The sequence below is a fragment of the Triticum aestivum genome, chromosome 5A, assembly GCF_018294505.1.
Source record: "Triticum aestivum cultivar Chinese Spring chromosome 5A, IWGSC CS RefSeq v2.1, whole genome shotgun sequence".
In the NCBI taxonomy this organism is placed as follows: domain Eukaryota; kingdom Viridiplantae; phylum Streptophyta; class Magnoliopsida; order Poales; family Poaceae; genus Triticum; species Triticum aestivum.
In genome coordinates, this window is record NC_057806.1 from 663,641,709 (window position 1) to 663,662,345 (window position 20,637).

A 20,637-nucleotide genomic window follows, 5' to 3' on the forward strand; every position below is an offset into this window, starting at 1 on the left:
TTTGTCTTTTTTTATTTCTCAATCTGTATTTAGTATTTGAACCTGAAATTTGTAGAGGTTGTACACCCATGCGATGTGAACATCCACAACATTTTTTAGAATTTTTTGAAACATTTAAAATTAGATTTTTTTTGAAATGGTATCGTGGGAGCATTTAGGAGGTGGTATCACCTGATACTCTCCCGCGACGGTAAAGGTAACTTCTGTATCGTTCAACGGCTAGCATATATTCATATAAAAATAATGCAACGGATAACATATATTCATATAAAAATAATGCAACGGCCATAACTACTGCAGAATAACTCATTTTAGACGATGCGTCCATTGATACACGTACAAGATAGTTTTAATTCCAGCGTGTACTCCCTCTGCTTCTTTTTACTTTGCATTTCAGCTTTGTCTAAGACAAATTTGCTAAGTTTGACAAATATTATATCAAAAAAATATTAACATCTAGTACAATGCTAAATAAATATAACATGAACATATACTTTATGATGAAGCCAGTTTGGTGTTACGTGTATTGATATACAAACTTTAAGATTCGTGCAAACTTTTAGGGGAGTGTACCGAAGCAAAAAAAATACATATAGTTGGTCAAACTTTAGAAAGTTTAATAAACAGAAACGAAGGGAGTAATGTTTGCGGTTGGCTCGCTGACAAAATTAAATCTGGTTACTCAGTATAGTACACAATGATTCCTCGAGAAAAAGTAGAGCACGTAGTAGCTCATTTGGTTCTCAGCGGTGTGGTCATAAAGACGGCTAACCCGCAGATAGTGGCCGTGATAATGAGATAGTTGTGCTCTCACACACGCGCGCGAAGGGAGAGAGAGAGCGCGCGCGCGCAAGCACACATGCGCGAAGTGGGAAGATAGCGAGGGGAAGGTGGGCTGGGTGCTAGGTGGACATCAATCTTCTGCATGTGGATGTTTATCAGAGATCTAACATCACTAGGTGTAGATGATAGGAGGTATATTTACTTAGCGTGTATGTCATATGTTGCAACAGAATTAGTACTCCTTCTGTTCCATATTAAGTGTCGTTGATTTAGTACAAACTAAGAGAGTAATAGTGAACTAGACGGATGTACACTGATTTTCCGTAAGGTTGTGTTTGATGGCACGGTGGAGTATGATAATCCTATGTATACACAACAACTTCTCGTTCATAAATACAAGATGATTTAAATATTTCAATATAGACTACATGCAAACTGAAATTAGTGAGCAAACCACATTAAAAAGGTTAGAACGTCTGATATTTTTTTTCAAAACTATAACTTTTTGTGCAGCAAATTCGGAAACTATAGCACTAAACGTGAAAAAAAATCAAAACTATGACCCCATCGGCCTCGCGCTGGCCGAAGAGGTTGTTTTCGGCCCGGGTTTGGCCGAAAAGGACTTTTCGTCCAGGCTTTGACCGAAGTAGGGCTCGGCTGGGCCGAAGAGGTGGTGTCGGTGGCGGGCCGGCCGAAAATCGTAGCTTCGGCCCACGTGCGGCCGAAGTGGGCTCTTTTCGGCCAGCGGGCGGCCGAAGAGCTCTTCGGCCAAGAGTTGACCGAAGAGTTCGGGATAAGGCTCGCCAGGCCGTCTCCTTCCTCTGGCTGCTCGCACTCTGTTTCCTCCTCTCTCTCTCGTTCTTCTCTGTAACCTCACAAGCCCGCGCCGATCTCCACCACTTTGCACCCATTTTCACATCCAAGACACAGAATAGATAGATCATACCATTCTCCAACAGCCTACGGTGTTTTTTTTGGGTATGGGATAGTATTTTCTGCGTTTGGAGGGAGGAGCCATGGTGGGGTGGAGAAGGTGTGGTTGGGAAGGAGGTGGTGGTGAGGAGGACCAGCTGCTGTGGACGAGGAGGTGCAGCTTGGGGGGTGACCGGAGTTGAGCCTCCGGTCGTTGAGGGGGCGGCGCTGCCGTTGTCCTGTGGTGCAAGTACTCCGCAAGGTGGCCGGTGCCGCTGAGTGAAAGAGAGGAGCAAGAAGCTAGGGACACACGCTTCGAAGGTATAACCATGCCATCACAAATTTTCTCTGAATTGTATATTTTAATTAGTTTAGATAAGTCATATTGTGAAGTGCAGTGTTAATATATTTGTGGAGGCATTTTAGTGCATAGTTAGTGTAACGGGTAATATTAGTCTTTGTTGTGATTAATGAGAGGATGACAATGTCTGACAGGTGAAAATGTCTGAATCAGTAAATCTGACTATTTACTACGGCGCTGGTAATGTTCGATATAATGAGTTGGGGGTTGATCTTAGCGAGTTTAAAAATGGCATCATGACACTAGCTGACCCGGACAGACTGGACATTAGACAGTTGAAGTACTGGTTGACAACTAGTTTCGGTCTGGATCATGAAGTATGTTCCGTCAGTATTCATGCATTGTGGACCAAATCCTGTAAAAATGTCAAGTGGGAGTTGATGCCGGTAGATAGGAGCCAGCATTGGTTGTCCCTGTTAAGACGTTGCCGAGACCGGAGAATCCACCCATATGCACTTGTGCAACCTGTGCCGAAGGAGGAGAATACCGTACAACTCCACAGGGGGTATGAACCCGGCCAAGGCAGTGAAGTGGCTAACGAGATTGTTTTATCCGGGTCACAGCCACAAGATGTGGATGCTAGCCAACCCGAGAAAGAGTCAGACTACGTGCCACACAATGTTTGTGGTCCTGATACTGGGCAGAGTAGACAGTCGATAATATTAGCTGGTTCTAGTTTTGCTGATGGGGATGAGGAAGGGGATGAAATGCAGAGGGTGATGGAGGATGAGGACGAGGATGGATTGGTGGAGGAATTGGATTCTGAAAATTCTGAGGATGAAGTTGAGGTACCGATTCCTTCTGCATGGGAGCAGGACATATCCATGGGCCTTACGGTGAACGATGGCCATGAGACTCCATGGCAGTATAATCTGAACCAAGTACAAATAGGGGCTATGTTTGATACAAAGAAAAAATTGAAGTATGCGGTGATAAAGTGGGCTATATCTACGCAGAGGGTTTTCAAGACACACATATCAAGTCCAACAAACTATACCGTGAAATGTGTTGTAACAGGTTGTCCTGGGAAGGTGCACGGGCACGTGCCAAAGTATGACATCCACTGGGTTGTCACCATTGTCGTCCCACATAATTGTGTGAGGACGAACCTGCTGGTCAAGCATCCGAACCTGACTTCAAGTCTCATTGCGCAACTCATGTATACTGAGATAGTAGAGAAGAAAGATATGGAAGCAAAACACATCCAGACAGCAGTGAAGGTCAGATGGAATTATGTCATTCCTTATGGGAAGGCTTGGAGGGCTAAGCAGAAGGCTATGGAGGAAAGGTTTGGGACGTTCTTCGACTCATATGATAATGTTGTCTATCTCCTGGGCATACTGAAGGAGAGGAATCCCGGCACTTATGTGAACGTACAACACATGAGGTTGCTGAGTATACCAGATTTCAAGGTGTTGAAACGAGTGTTCTTCTCTTTTGCTATGTGCATCGAAGCTTTCCGGCATTGTCCCCCTGTTATGTTTGTGGATGGTACATTCCTAACCGGTCAGTATAGAGGGCAAATCCTGACTGCTATTGGTGTGGATGGGAACAATCAAATCATCCCACTTGCCATGACATTTGTGGAGGGTGAGAACTTTCTCAGCTGGGTATGGTTCTTCCGCCAAGTGAAAATTGCCATCGTGAAGGACCGACCAAACATGTGTGTCATTCATGACAGACATGCTGGTATATTGAAGGCCGTGAAGACACTTCGTAATCCAGCAGATGACGAACCAACACCTTGGAGGGACTTGCAGAGCCAGTGGTGCATGCGCCATCTTGGGGCTAATTTTTCTCACAGTTCAAGAACAAGCGGTTGATGAACTTGTTCAAAAAATTATGCAAGCAGAGCCAGCAGCGGAAATACGAATTTATTTGGTCAAAACTAGATGAGTTTACTAAGAAGCAGGTCCGTGCGAGGAAGAAAATGGAAGAAGATCAGGTTAAATTAGCAGCACTCATCGCGAAGCTAGAGGAGCCAGTAGGTCTTTGTGACTTGCCAACAATTGACCCTCCTAATACTAAGAGAAAGATGGGAAGGGCAATAAAGAATTTTTCTGAGTGGATAGAGAAAGAGCCTCCAATGAATTGGTCTTTGCTGCATGACACACATGGAGCTAGGTATGGCCACATGACAACCAATCTTGCAGAGGTGTATAACTTTGTGCTGAGAGGGAATAGAGCATTGCCACTCACAGCTATTGTGGAGGCTGTATTCCATGGCACTTTGAGATATTTCAGAGAAAGGCACGAGTTAGCAAAGAAACATATTGAAGATAATCAGAACACACCTTATTGTAGCCATGTCATGGAATACATGCCAAAGAAGATAGAGAAAGCAAAGAAGCACACTGTCAGACTCATAGGGAATCAAGAAAGGTGGTATGAGGTTCAACTTCCTACCGATGGTTTTGGATCTGGAAATGAGGTGAAGACACACGAGGTAAAAATTGGAACGGAATTTTATCCAACGTGTGAGTGTACATGCAACAAACCGAAGTTGTTGCACCTACCTTGCTCTCATGTGTTGGCTGCCTGTGGCCAGATTGAGTTGGATGCTATATCCTTCGTGTCCCCATACTATTTAAAAGAGGCAGTTCTTAACACCTGGACAGGCGAGATGACAGGGTTTAGAGTCGTCGGCAATTTCAACAAGGTAAACGACGGTGATAGAGTATACATCCCGCATCCAGACCTTCGGCAAACAAGTAGGGGCAGACGAAAGGCCCGTCGCATCCGGAACGATATGGACCAGTCTAAAGCTGGTGGAGCAACCAGACAATGTTTGTTATGCGCGGTTTATGGGCATAGGATGAAATATTGTCCCGACCTGAACAAAGATGGTGCTTCCGCATCGACGAGTGCTTCCACATCGACGGCTGCGACAACAGGAGCAAGAGGCGGACGTGGTCGTGGTAGTCGAGGCTGAAGGGGCGGACGGGGAAGAAATAACTCACAAGCTATATAATGTGTCGTAGTGGGTTTTAATATGTAATATGTCAGGACTATGTTTTAATATGTAATATGTCAGGACTATATTTTAATTTGTAATATGTCAGGACTATGTTTTAATTTGTAATATGTCAGGACTATGTTTTAATATGTAATATGTCAGGACTATGTTTTAATTCGTAATATGTCAGGACTATGTTATAATTTGTAATATGTCGTACTATGTTTTATTTGCACCTGAGATTTGTTGTTTGAATTGCAGATATGTCTTCGTATCCGTTGCTTAATGGTAACATCGATAGAAAGCACTGGGGCGCCCTTACGGAAGAGGGCAACAACTTAGACGTGTTGGTCACTCGTACCCTAAAGACTAACTGGCTGATACACGATTCATGGGTTGATAGGTATGTGTGCATATAATGGAGTCCATATAATGACTTACTATGTTTGACATACTTTTCATAACCGCTAACAATCTCTTTATTTTGTAGGTTAAGTTGGGCTGGACTTCTACCCTTGGTACGACTGGTTGAGGGTACATTGGATGAGTGGATTGATGGTCCGAACTTAGATGAGGCAGGTGAACCATTGCAGTTACACAAGAGGCAAGTGAAATGTTTCTCTTACGACAAGTCACTCCTTACCTGCTTAGTAGATAGATGGAGACCAGAGACACATACGTTTCACTTTCCCTGGGGAGAGATGGCGCCTACTTTACAGGATGTGTCTTACTTGTTGGGATTACCTCTGGCCGGTGCTACCATAGGTCCCTTAGAGGCAGAATCTGGGTGGCAAGTAGCGATGCAGACCCGTTTTTTGGCTGCGGTCCCGACTGCTAGGGCCATAGACAACGATCCTCAAGGACCTCTTTTTAGATGGTTGAGCCAGTTTCAGCTAACCATCACGGCCACTTAAAAAAATTATTACGTTTCATACAATGTAGATGTGTCTTACTTGTTAGATGTGTCTAGAGGCCATAAACAAATTATTACTTTTCACGGCCACTTTTTAGATGTGTCTTACTTGTTCATACAATTATTACGTTTCTATGTAGATTGTCTCGTTAGGACATCCCGACGTTCAGTTGTCGGAGGCACAGATTGACCGGTCTCTAGAGGCATATATTCTTTGGCTGTTCGGCAAGACAATGTTTACGGAGAACCACGTGACCACTGTCGATGCACGACTCATCGGTATTGCATGAGAGATAGCTGACGCACGTTGCCCTGTGGATATTCTGCAGAGGAGTTTTGGTTCTGCTGTGTTAGCGGCTACGTACAGAGGCCTGTGCAAAGCTTGCTTGTTGAAGTCTAGAAAATCTAGTCTTGTTGGATGTCCATTATTATTGCAGCTCTGGTCATACGAGAGATTCCCTATTGGACGACCCTATGTCTACGTTGATAAACCTTTTGGTTTGGAGGACTTAGCTGGGACTTATGTGCCTGCTATCGGCGACTTACCTACTATGGGATCTGTTTGGACAGGGCGAGAGGTACTTTTATATTAAGTAACAATTAATTCAATTATTTCTTGCCATTCAATAGTATTACTAATGCTTATTTGTTGTCATGCACAGAGACATTTTGCGCATACTCAGGTTAGGGGATGCTACCCATCCTTCATGGCGCAGTTTGATAGTTTGCAGGAGGATCAAGTTATTTGGGAGCCATACTCGCCTCAGGCTATATCATCGAGGTACCCAGTTGGGATTTCTGGATTGTGCACTAGAGATCGGCACTTTTGGATGACCAAGGCCAAGTTGGTGTTCGGTGTGACGGTTGAGGAGATGTCTCTTCATAGGGTGATGAGACAGTTCGGTCTATATCAACAGCCTGAGATTCCAGATATTCCACACTTGCCAGACCACGTGCACAAGTAAGTACTAATACTATTTTAGTTGGCAGCTCTGCATTCATAATATACCTAATCATGTATCGTGCATGTCAATCTCAGGGACAGTCGCCTAGGAGGAAACAAGTCCATGGCTTATTGGCTTCAAAGCATTACCCCTTACGTTGACGAATGGACTACCGCTGCGACAAATATCTGGGGTGAGGTTCGGCCCTTTATCTGGGAAATGTTCAGGTTGTATCTGCAGCGTTACCGGCATACAACGAGGATCTACTTGGTTCCATCAGCTGCTCCTGATCAGATCGAAGCCCCTCTCACCAGCGATATGTACCCAACTGCCTCTGTTGTGGGAACCAGACACCACACGGTAAATGCCTTGGTTCTCATATGTTAAGTCTTTTGTTAATCTGGACATATTCGCTTGGTTGTCTATTCGTGGTGTCTATCATACAACGAGGATATAATTGGTTAACTCTTTGTGTACAGGGTGACTTGACACTACAGTCGCGAGAGGAGGTTTCCGCTTTAATGCGGCGCTTTCAGAGGGGAGAAACTATCCCACCGCGAGAGGGCGTCTCATGGTTGAGGCGTCTTGATGACAAGCTACGCGGGATTTACGCAGCTGTTACGTGTAGACGGACTTCGGATGTTGCACTTCCTCCTCCAGCACATCGTCCGCCACGTCCCTCTGTACAACATTCAGAACCACGACCCTCTGTGCACCATTCAGAACCACGACCCTCTATGCACCGTGCAGAACCTCATCCTTCACAGCCAGGAAGATCTTCCTGGCATGAGCCATCTCCTTCACAGCTAGGGAGCTCTTCCTGGCATGAGCCACCTCCTTCACAGCCAGGGAGATCCTCCTGGCATGAGCCACCTCCTTCACAGCCAAGGAGCTCTTCCTGGCATGAGCCACCTCCTTCACAGCCAGAGAGCTCTTCCTGGCATGAGCCACCTCCTTCACAGCTAGGGAGCGCTTACTGGCATCAGCAGATGAATCTAGGTAACACTACTCACTACATTCTTTTGAACAATGTAGTAATCGTTCTTGCATTCTCAGCAGTCACTGATGCTTACTGGTGGTGCTTCGTTCATGCATTTGTATCAATTTTACTTTACCGCAGGAGGCAACCAGTTGCAACCGTTCATGCATTCAGAGAAGTCACCGATCCTTAGTGGTGGTGCTTCGTACTTTGAGGGCGGCCGCGAGGATGATGACCAAGCTACGAACATTTATGGCTTCTCGCAGACAGTGTTTCACACTCCACCACCACCACCGACGCAGGAGACACAGACCGTGATAGACGAGGTTAACTATGGTCGTGGTTATCACGAGCCTCGTCCACCGCCTCAGCGCTTATCGCCTTCCGGTCCTCGCCCGAGGAAGACCCAGACTCGTCGTCGTCCCCCGCAGTGATATGCTTATCTATCTATGTATGACTCATTATCTATGTTACTTTCAGACTATTCGCAGCTGTGTGTCAGTATTTATGTATGAGACATGCTTCATGTATGTGTTACTATCGCACTTGCTTCTATGTGATCAGGAGACATATATTGTTTTATGTATGCGAGAGACATATTACTATTAATTCGCATTCTTATTCCAGTTACATTTCCAAATAGACTACAACCGATAATTAAGATACAAGTACATCTGAATTAAACGGTGCGGCTGAACTTGTGCAATACATCTTACATACTACAAAATGAAATTCAGATAGAACATAATGCCCTACAATAATACAATACAAACTAATAATGCAAATACATCTGAATGAAACAGTACAACTGGAATACATCTTACATACTACATGAAGTCATCATCGTCATCCTCCGTTGATGCAGCCCTCTTGCCCTTCGACGATGCGCTCCTCTTGCCCTTCGTCGATGCAGAACTCTTGCCCTTGGTCGATACAGAACTCTTGCCCATTCGAGGATGCAGAACTCTTTCCTTTGGACAATGCAAAACTCTTGCCCTTCGACGATGCAGAACCCGGAAGCGGCGGCATGAAGATATCATCGTCGTCCTCACTCTCCTCAGTCCATAAAAATGGATGCTTTTCTGCAGTCCTTCTGAAAGTTTCACTCTTTGGCTCCACCACCTTCTTCCACCTTTCATGCAACCTAAGAAGTTCTTTATGTACCTCCTGATAGGTCCTTTCAGGCCACCCAGACCTACGTAATTCGTGAGCCAACTCATTCATTATGGTGTCACTACCGGTGAGTTCGTCCCATGGAACTATCCTATTGTCCATCCTGAAATCGGTAGCTAGACTCAGCAGAGTGCTGCTCATCTCAGGGTGAAAACTACGATCGAATGGATAATGGGACATCTCGACTACACTACACTGGAATGCTTATCCACCTCCGCCTGAAGGGGGTTTTATAGATACAGAGGAGAAAATGGCGGGAAAGATTAACTGCGGTATGGCGGGAAAATAAGGCGGGAAGGGATTGGCGGGAAACGGGTGGCGGGAACATATGGCGGGAAGGGGTTGGCAGGAAACGGGTGGCGAGAAAATACATTTCAGTGTATTGTATGAGCCATGCAACTTCGGCCTACATGAGACAAAAAAGTACTTTTCGGCCTACACTTGACCAAAAAGTCTATTTCGGCCAAAACTTGACCAAAAAGTTCTACTTCGGCCTATGTGTGGCCGAAAAGTCATACTACGGCCAGGAGATGGCCGAAAACTCTACTTCGGCCAAGCTGTGGCCGAAAAGTCCTACTTCGGCCCAGAGATGGCCGACGGGCTACTACTTTTGATTTTTAATCAAATCATGGTATAGTTTCCGAAAATGCTATAAAATATATCATAGTTTTGAAAAAAAATCGTATAATTTTGCTTATTTTGTTGTTTGTTTTAACCAACTTGCCTCTAGTTTCAAGGCCATTTACCTATGGCAGATTATAAAGTAAACACTACACAACACAGTTCAACAACCACAAACTGAGCCTACAACAGAAAACGTCAGTCAAAGTACCATTCCGGGCGATTCATTGTGAATCCATCAAGATGTATATACTTCAATTAACGTTAAAAGGCACCTGCATTCCTTGCTTTGCATTATTTTATTTTACTTCACTTCTATTTTTGACACATGAAAGGACGCTGGACAGACAGGGACAGCCATTTCGTACACTAATGTGCAGTGTCAAGCTCTTATATTATGGTACCCACAAAAAAAAAAGCTCTTATATTATGAAACGAAGAGAGTAGTATATTTGACGGCACACATATATTTGAAGAAAATTTCGGTAAGTACATTCAGTCAGATTGATCGGAGAATACACAAGAAATAGGAGCCCAAAATACGGCGCGACGCGCGCGCAGGTCGGAATTCCATGAGAGAAACTCAACTAGCTAGAAGAAGAGATCGATCATAGCCTGAGCGACAGGTCCACATCATCAGTCATGGGAGCAGCAGCAACCTTCCACGGACTTGCCTCCGTCCTCCCCGCCTTCCCAGCGGAAGGCTCGACGAAATCACCGGCGGAAACATACCTGGGCCTCTCGTCCTGCGCCGCATGCGCGCGCGTTCCGGCCCCGTGTGCACCCGTGGCGGCGGCCATCTCCCGCCGGCGGTGGGCGAGGCTGCGCTCGTGCTTGTGCGCGTTCTGGTGGCCACCAAGCGCCTGCGAGCTGCGGAACTTGCGGTCGCAGTAGACGCAGAGGAAGAAGCCGCCCTGCTCCGCCTCAGCTGCCGAGCTCACGCGGAGGGTGAGGTCAAGGCTGAGCTCGTGCTCATCCTTCTCACTGTTTGGCTGTTCCATTATACTCCCAGGTACAGTACAGACCGGTGACTGTGCAAATGAGTTGCGAATGAAATTTGAGGCGCTGGGCAAATGATATTGAATGCTGTAGCCAGCACCAGCACGTGCCTCACCTAACCGGTGCTCCAGACGTCACTGTTCCTCGCGATCAGGTTAATGGAGCCGGCGTGGTGTGGGACGTTGCGCACATTTGCAGCCATTTGCTACGTCTGTGGCGACGGAAGAGAGCACCTGGCCAGACCATCCAAATACGGCCGGAACGGGCCAAGCGCGTGAGGCTGACTCGTGTCGCCAGTATTGTACTCTAGTGTTTTAACCGACAGACTTAGCCCTCGCTATACTATACTCACTCGGTTCCTAAGTACCAAGAGCATCTACAGCCGGACTTAACAAATCTGACCCTTATATGTTCGAGAACGCGACCGGAAATGCATGCGGGCGCATTCAGACAAGTTCTCATATTTTCCTTTGGTATCCACATATCTCAAATCCGGACTCTTAAATCCATGCAAATTCATACACGTCGATTATAAAAGACAATGTCGCACGTAAATAGTAAATGTTGGTACAGAGCATAGCTAGTGTTACATAAAATTTATTTTAAGTGCACAACTCAAGCATTAACTCCTTAGTTGTCCACATGTGCTCGACATGATCATTGAGTAGCTGCGTGTGCACATGATGATCTCGAAAATTCTAATGCATCTGTAAAAAGTTCATAAGCTGAGCCGCATCTTGATTTTTCAGGATTTCAACCTGTTTTCCAGGTGCTTTGAAATCATGGGTTTGGGCTACAGCATCACCCTCATCCTTGACAATTATATTGCGCAGAATAACACAACATGTCATCAGTTGTCATAAAGTTTCTGATTCCCACATCATTGCAGTGCTCCGCACAATTCCCCAACGAGTTTGAAGCACACCAAATGCCCTCTCTACATCCTTCCCAGCCGCTTCATGCATGGTTGCAAAGTGGCTCTGTTTATTGCCATGCGGTTTGGATATGGTCTTCACAAACGCCGCCCACTTAGGTTAGATACCGTCGGCAAGATAGTATCCCATGTTGTACCCCGACCGTTGATGGTGTAATTGCACGGCGGTGATTCCCCATTGCAAAGCCTCCTGAACACCAGATATCATTGAAGCACGTTTGAAAGGATCGATATAGTTGACTACAGGGGGGGTGAATAGGCAACTAACAACTTTTAGCTTTTCTTTACCATAAACTTTGCATCAAAGTAGGTTGTCTAGATATGCAACTAGATGAGCAACCTATATGATGCAACAACAACGAGCACACAAGCAAGCAGGAGATGCAACACAATATAAGCTTGCACAAGTAAAGGTACGAGATAACCAAGAGTGAAGCCGAGGATGCATTACGGAAGTTCTTCCCTTTTGAGGGGAAGTACATCTCCGCTGAAGCGGTGTGGAGGCACAATGCTCCCCAAGAAGCCACTAGGGCCACCGTATTCTCCTCACGTCCTCGCACAATGCGAGATGTCGTGATTCCACTATTGGTGCCCTTGAAGGCGGCAACCGGACCTTTATAAACAAGGTTGAGGCTCTCTCCACAACTTAATTGGAGGCTCCCAATGAAACCTCGGAGCTTCACCACAATGGAATGTGGCTCCGAAGTGACCTCTTCCGTCTAGGGTGTCCAAGCACCCAAGAGTAACAAAATCCACACAAGAGGGTATGGGGGAAACAAGTTTCCTTTGGTGAGAGTGTAGATCTAGGTCTCCTCCTTCAATCCCTAGCAAATCAACGAGTTTGAGTGGCTAGAGAGAGAGATCGGGCAAGAGAGCTTCAAAGGCATTACTGGAGGAGAGAGAGAGAGGAAAAAGTCGGGTGGGCGGTAGGAGAAGCACCTCCTTAAATAGGGTCCCCTCAGATACAACCGTTATGCGCAGAAACCCATAGGAGTTGTACTTCCGCAAAGATCACCGGTACAACCGGTGAATGCGGGAAACCCTTGCTCGGGCACTAGGGCGGTACTTCCGAAGGGGCCACCGGTAGTACCGGTATATCGAAATACACTGGAAGTACTGTTCCACCACCGCTCGACAACCGCTTCACAGCCAGAAGGTTTCACCCTAGACCGGTAGAGCGGTGGTTGGGCCGGAGCTACCGCTGGACCAGCAATCCCTGGGCGGTGGAGTTCCAGGCGGTTCTACCGCCCTGAACACCGGTAGTACCGGTTAGTCAAGACAAACCGAAACTTCCATTCCACCACTGGTCTACCACTGTACCAGGTACAGAAGGGTTCACCCCTGAGCGGTAGTTGGAGCGGTGGTTTGACCGAAGCTGCATGCTAGCGGTACAACCGCCCAAGAGAGCGGTACTACCGCCATGAGCAAAACTGCACAGTCACAGAGGACTTTTGGGAATCACTCTCTCCTCGAACGAAGGGTATATGGTGGGTGCAAGGAATGTGTACGTGTAGTGATTCACCCAATACCTTCCGATGTGGATTCCCTCTTAATAGTACGGATATCCTACGACCAAAGGAATAAAAAATATCGGAAACTCCGTCTTCGATCTTTTTCGCATGGAGGGAAGGCCTAACCGTCTTGGGCCACACAATGTGTACTTGAGAAAACTAGGACGCATGATTAGTCCACAGGAGTGTTGTCATCTGTTGGGGCATGCAGTAATTTCAAAAAAAATCCTACGCACACGCAAGATCCATCTAGGTGATGCATATCAAAGAGAGGGTAAGAGTATGTCTACGCACCCTCGTAGACCGAAAGCGGAAGCGTTATGAAACGTGGTTGATGTAGTCGAACGTCTTCGCGATCCAACCGATCATGTACCGAACGCACGGCACCTCCGCGATCTGCACACGTTCAGCTCAGTGACGTCACTCGTAATCTTGATCCAGTTGAGGCCGAGGGAGAGTTTCGTCAGCACGACGGCCTGATGACGGTGATGATGAAGTTACCGACGCAGAGCTTCGCCTAAGCACTACAACGATATGACCGAGGTGGAATTCTGTGGAGGGGGCACCGCACACGGCTAAACAATCAACTTGTGTGTCTATGGGTGCCCCCTCCCCCGTATATAAAGGAGTGGAGGAGGGGAGGGCTGGCCCTCATAGGGCGGGCCCAAGGGGGGAGTCCTACTCCCAGTAGGACTAGCTTTCCCCCTTCCTACTAGGAGTAGGAGAAGAAGGAACATGGAGAGAGAGGGAAGGAAAGGGGGGGGGTGGTGACCCCCCACCCAATTCGGATTGGGCTTGGGGGGCGCGCCCTCCACCTAGCCGCCTCCTCCTCTCTCCTAGTAAGGCCCAATAAGGCCCATTGACTCCCCGGGGGGTTCCGGTAACCCCCTGGTACTCCGGTAAATACCCGAGCTCATCCAGAATCATTCCAATGTCCAAACATAGCCTTCCAATATATCGATCTTTATGTCTCGACCATTTCGAGACTCCTCGTCATGTCTGTGATCACATCCAGGACTCCGAACTACCTTTGGTACATCAAAACACATAAACTCATAATACCGATCGTCATCGAACGTTAAGTGCGCGGACCCTACGAGTTCGAGAACTATGTAGACATGAACGAGACTCACTTCCGGTCAATAACCAATAGCGGAACCTGGATGTTCATATTTGTTCCTACATATTCTATGAAGATCTTTATCGGTCAAACCGCATAACAACATATGTTGTTCCCTTTGTCATCGGTATGTTACTTGCCCGAGATTCGATTGTCGGTATCTCAATACCTAGTTTAATCTCGTTACCGGCAAGTCTCTTTACTCATTCCGTAATGCATCATCCCGCAACCAACTCATTAGTCACATTGCTTGCAAGGCTTATAGTGATGTGCATTACCGAGAGGGCCCAGAGATACCTCTCCGATACATGGGGTGAAAAATCCTAATCTTGACCTATGCCAACTCAACAAACACCATCTGAGACACCTGTAGAGAATCTTTATCACTACTAGGGAAAAGGCTAGCAGCAGCGCGGGTTCTAGGTATATCAGTAGCGCAGGGACCGACGCTACTAATGACGCGCTACAGCTAACCCGTAGCAGTAGCGCGTGCACACCCGCGCTACTGCTATACAAGTGTAACAGCAGCGCGCTTTGTGGAAACTCGCTACTGCTAATAGCTCTAGCGCGCTTTGCCTGGACGCGCTACTGCTGCTGTGGCGCTGCTGCTAACTTTTCTCCACTCGCTACTGCTAATTTTAGTAGTTTTTTCTGCATTTTTGTTTTTGTATTTGAATAGGCTTTATACAATAATCTTTAACATATGATACACATACAAATGTAATCATAGCATATACATACTGATATGTCTCCAACGTATCTATAATTTTTGATTATTCCATGCTATTATATTATCAACCTTGGATGTTTTATATGTATTTATATGCTATTTTATATGATTTTTGGGACTAACCTATTAACCCAGAGCCCAGTGCCACTTTCTGTTTTTACCTTGTTTTAGAGTATCGCAGAAAGGAAAATCAAATGGAGTCCAATTGACCTGAAACTTCACGGAACTTATTTTTGGAAGGAAAGCAACCCGGGAGACTTGGAGTCCACGTCAAGAAAGCAACAAGGAAGCCACGAGGCAAGGGGGCGCGCCCTCCACCCTCATGGCCCACTTGACGTACTTCTTCCTCCTATATATCTCCATATACCCTAAAACGACCGGGGAGCACAATAGATCGGGAGTTCCGCCGACAGAAGCCTCCGTCGCCACCGAAAACCAATCTAGACCCGTTCTGGCACCCTGTCGGAGGGGGCAATCCCTCTCCGGTGGCAATCTTCATCATCCCGGTGCTCTCCATGACGAGGAGGGAGTAGTTCTCCCTCGGGGCTGAGGGTATGTATCAGTAGCTATGTGTTTGATCTCTCTCTCTCTCTCTCTCTCTCTCTCTCTCTCTCTCTCGTGTTCTTGATTTGGCACGATCTTGACGTATCGCGAGCTTTGTTATTATAGTTGGATCTTATGTTTCTCCTCCCCCTCTACTCTCTTGTGATGGATTGAGTTTCCCCTTTGAAGTTATCTTATTGGATTGAGTCTTTAAAGATTTGAGAACACTTGATGTATGTCTTCCCGTGCGTATCTGTGGTGACAATGGGATATCACGTGATTCACTTGATGTATGTTTTGGTGATCAACTTGCGGGTTCCGCCCATGAACCTATGCATATGGGTTGGCACACGTTTTCGTCGTGATTCTCCGGTAGAAACTTTGGGGCACTCTTTGAGGTTCTATGTGTTGGTTGAATAGATGAATCTGAGATTGTGTGATGCATATCGTATAATCATACCCACCGATACTTGAGGTGACATTGGAGTATCTAGGTGACATTAGGGTTTTGGTTGATTTGTGTCTTAAGGTGTTATTCTAGTACGAACTCTAGGGCTATTTGTGACACTTGTAGGAATAGCCCAACGGATTGATTGGAAAGAATAACTTTGAGGTGGTTTCGTACCCTACCATAATCTCTTCGTTTGTTCTCCACTATTAGTGACTTTGGAGTGACTCTTTGTTGCATGTTGAGGGATAGTTATATGATCCAATTATTTTATTATTGTTGAGAGGACTTGCACTAGTGAAAGTATGAACCCTAGGCCTTAGAGGCCCAACAACGTCTACAAGAAGAAGGTTGTGTAGTAGATATCAAGCTCTTTTCTGGCGCCGTTGCCGGGGAGGTGAGTGCTTGAAGGTATATATTTAGATCTTGCAATCAAGTCTCTTTGTTTCTTGTTTTAGCACTAGTTTAATTTATAAAAGAAAATTACAAAAAATGGAATTAAGTTTGCCTCATACGCTTCGTCTTTTTAATATCTTTCGTAAGTATGATGGAAAGGAAAATTGTGCCAAAGTGTTAGAAGAAGAATGTATTAAAATGTTTGGCACTAAATATTTGAATGATGAGCATGATTGCAATGTTGTTAGTATGAACTCCTTGAATATCCATGGTACTAATGATGATTGCACTAGTTATGATGAAAATGTCTCCTATAAACATGTCAATTTTTGTGGAGTGCATTTGGTTTGTAAGTACACACCAAATAGGGAAGATAGATATTGCAAGAGGCATAAGTACTTAGAAACTAAATTGTTGCAAGAAAGGCTAGATGATTGTGCTGAAAATTTAAATTTTCTTGGCCGTACTTGTGGACTTTGCAATGAACAGGGTCATTTAGCTATCTGATGCAAATTGTTTCATGATCTAATCGTGTCCAAAAATTGTGATGACTTGATTTCCCTTGCACATTATAATGAACTTAGTTTTCTTATGGGCTACGAAGAAATGAAACGTATAGCTAACTATCTTCCAGAATTTGCCCATTATAAACTTCTTGGATTTGATCTAGAGGAAATTTATATGTATTGTGCGGTGAATTGCATTGAAAATCCTTATATTGCCAATTACATAAAGAAAAGAAAACAAATAGAGGATGAAGAGAATACTAACGAAAGGGAAGAGACTTCCCAATACCCTTCTATTATTTCTTATGATGAATCAGGTAACGAGGAGGAGCCTCTTATTCAACCAATCTCATTAATAAGGAGCTCCAAAAAGAGGATTGAACCCACACATGATGTGGTGAAGAAGAAGAAAAGAAAAAGGAAGAGAGGTAAAAAGATATCTCTCACAAATAATGCTGCTCATATTACTATTGTGCCTCATGAAAATATAATTGTGGAAGATAATGATACTTTTTATGATCTTGAAAATCTTTTTGGCACTTGCTTGGAAGAATATGATAATTGCTATACTATTGGTGCTATCCATACTATTAATGATGCGAGTGATTATGCTTATGATATGAAAAGGCCCAAGCTTGGGGATGCTATGTTTGATGAAGATGATGTTTTTGAGAATATATTTGCTGCAATTAATGTTTGTCCCAAGCTTGGGGAAGCTATATACGATATTTTTAGTCTCCCAAGTTTTGATATGCAAATTTATAATGATGATAGCATGCCTCCTACCTATGATGATTATTGTGATGATACTTATGCTATAAAAAGTAGTGATGGTTATATTTATAAAACTTGTCATGATTATGATTACCCTTTTTCTGTACATTACTCTTTTAATGTGGGAACAATTTATAGTATTCGAGTTTCTTATGATACTTCCACTATTCCGAATGAGAAGAAGCTTGCTTATGTGGAGAGTAGTAAATTTTCTATGCTTGTAGATCATGAAAAGAATGCTTTAGGTACTGGTTATATTGTTGAATTCATCCATTATTCTACTGAAAATTATTATGAGGGAGGAATATATGCTTGTAGGAATTGCAATAGTATCAAGTTTCCTCTCTATGTGCTTAAAGTTTTGAAGTTATGCTTGTTTTACCTTCCTATGCAAGTTGATTATTGTTCCCATGAGTTGTTTGCTCACAAAATCCCTATGCATAGGAAGAGGGTTAGACTTAAATGTGCTAGTCATATTCTTCATGATGCTCTCTTTATGTTTCAATTCTAATCTTTTATGTGAGCATCATTGAAATCATCATGCCTAGCTAGGGGCGTTAAATGATAGCGCTTGTTGGGAGGCAACCCAATTTTATTTTTGTTCCTTGCTTTATGTTCCTGTTTAGTAATAAATAATTCATCTAGCCTATCTTTAGATGTGGTTTTATGTGTTTAATTGGTGTTTGTGCCAAGTAGAACCTTTGGGAAGACATGGGGAAAGTCTTTGCGATCATGCTGTAAAAAACAGAAACTTTAGTGCTCACGAGAATTGCTGCCAGTTTTTATTGGTGGGTGATATTTAGTTAATTATTTTTGAAGATGATTAATAGATAAATTACTCACGTCAAGCGATTTATTTGAGAATTTTATGAGTTCCATAAGTATACGTTTGGTCCAGATTACTACAGACTGTTCTGTTTTTGACAGATTCTGTTTTTGATGTGTTGTTTGCTTATTTTGGTGAATCTATGAGTAGTGTCGGAGGGTATGAACCATAGATAAGTTGGAATACAGTAGATATTACACCAATATGAATTTATAATGAGTTCACAACAGTACATAAGTGGTGATTTATTTTCTTATACTAACGGAGCTTACAAGTTTTTTGTTAAGTTTTGTGTTGTGAAGTTTTCAAGTTTTGGGTAAAGATTCGATGGACTATGGAATAAGGAGTGGAAAGAGCCTAAGCTTGGGGATTCCCAAGGCACCCCAAGGTAATATTCAAGGACAACCAAGATCCTAAGCTTGGGGATGCCCCAGAAGGCATCCCCTCTTTCGTCTTCGTTCATCGGTAACTTTACTTGGAGCTATATTTTTATTCACCACATGATATGTGTTTTGCTTGGAGCATCAATTCATTTTATTTAGTTTTGCTTGCTTCTTGAATAAAATACCAAGATCTGAAATTATTAAATGTTAGAGAGTCTTCACATGGTTGCATAATTATTCAAGTACTCATTGATCTTCACTTATATCTTTTGGAGTAGTTTGTCATTTGCTCTAGTACTTCACTTATATCTTTTAGAGCACGGTGGTGGATTTGTTTTATAGAAATTATTGATCTCTCATGCTTCACTTAGATTATTTTTAGACTCTTAAATATCATTGTAATTTTCTTAAATAATCCTAATATGCTAGGTATTCAAGATTAGTAAAAAAAATCCTATGAGTGTTTTGAATACTAAGAGAAGTTTGATGCTTGATGATGGTTTTGAGATATGGAGGTAATAATATCAAAGTCATGCTAGTTGAGTAGTTGTGAATTTCATAAGTACTTGTGTTGAAGTTTGCAAGTCCTATAGCATGCACGTATGGTAAACGTTGTGTAACAAATTTGAAACATGAGGTGTTATTTGACTGTCTTCCTTATGAGTGGCGGTCGGGGACGAGCGATGGTCTTTTCCTACCAATCTATCCCCTAGGAGCATGCGCGTAGTGGTTGGTTTTTGATGACTTGTAGATTTTGGCAATAAGTATATGAGTTCTTTATGACTAATGTTGAGTCCATGGATTATACGCACTCTTACCCTTCCATCATTGCTAGCCTCTTCGGTACCGTGCATTGCCCTTTCTCACATTGAGAGTTGGTGCAAACTTCGGCGGCGCATCCAAACCCCATGATATGATACGCTCTGTCACACATAAATCTCCTTATATCTTCCTCAAAACAGCCACCATACCTACCTATTATGGCATTTCCATAGCCATTCCGAGATATATTGCCATGCAACTTTCCACTGTTCCGTTTATTATGACACGCATCATCATTGTCATATTGCTTAGCATGATCATGTAGTTGACATAGTATTTGTGGCAAAGCCACCGTTCATAATTATTTCATACATGTCACTCTTGGTTCATTGCATATCCCGGTACACCACCGGAGGCATTCATATAGAGTCATATCTTGTTCTAAGTATCAAGTTGTAATTCTTGAGTTGTAAGTAAATAGAAGTGTGATGATCATCATTCATAGAGCATTGTCCCCCCCCCCAAAAGGGAAGACCCAAAAAAAAGAAAGGCCAAATAAAAAAGGAAAGGCCAAATAAAAAATAAAAAAAATAAAAGGGATAATGCTACTATCCTTTTTCCACAGTTGTGCTTCAAAGTAGCACCATGATCTTTATGATAGAGAGTCTCTTGTGTTGTCACTTTCATATACTAGTGGGAAATTTTCATTATAGAACTTGGCTTGTATATTCCAACAATGGGCCTCCTCAAGTGCCCTAGGTCTTCGTGAGCAAGCAAGTTGGATGCACACCCACTTAGTTTCTTTTGTTGAGATTTCATACATTTATAGCTCTAGTGCATCCGTTCCATGGCAATCCCTACTCCTGGCATTGACATCAATTGATGGGGATCTCCATAGCCCATTGATTAGCCACGTCGATGTGAGACTTTCTCCTTTTTGTCTTCTCCACATAACCCCCTCATTATATTCTAATCCACCCATAGTGCTATATCCATGGCTCACGCTCATGTATTGCGTGAAAGTTGAAAAAAGTTTGAGATTACTAAAGTATGAAACAATTGC

At 43.9% G+C, this 20,637-nt stretch overlaps 1 protein-coding gene across 1 annotated transcript; it reads right to left on the bottom strand.

Annotated features, from left to right (window-relative positions):
- Positions 1-10,104: 10,104 nt before the first annotated feature.
- Positions 10,105-10,670, bottom strand: LOC123108283 (zinc finger protein 3-like). Its single transcript, XM_044530105.1, has one exon. It carries the CDS (start codon positions 10,641-10,643, stop codon positions 10,251-10,253), a length of 393 nt encoding a protein of 130 aa, XP_044386040.1. The 5' UTR covers positions 10,644-10,670; the 3' UTR covers positions 10,105-10,250.
- Between the last annotated feature and the right edge of the window lie 9,967 nt (positions 10,671-20,637).

What these genes read in the sequence shown, in the direction of transcription:
- LOC123108283 (XM_044530105.1), bottom strand. Translation starts at nt 10,643, where the DNA reads ATGGAACAGCCAAACAGTGAGAAGGATGAGCACGAGCTCAGCCTTGAC.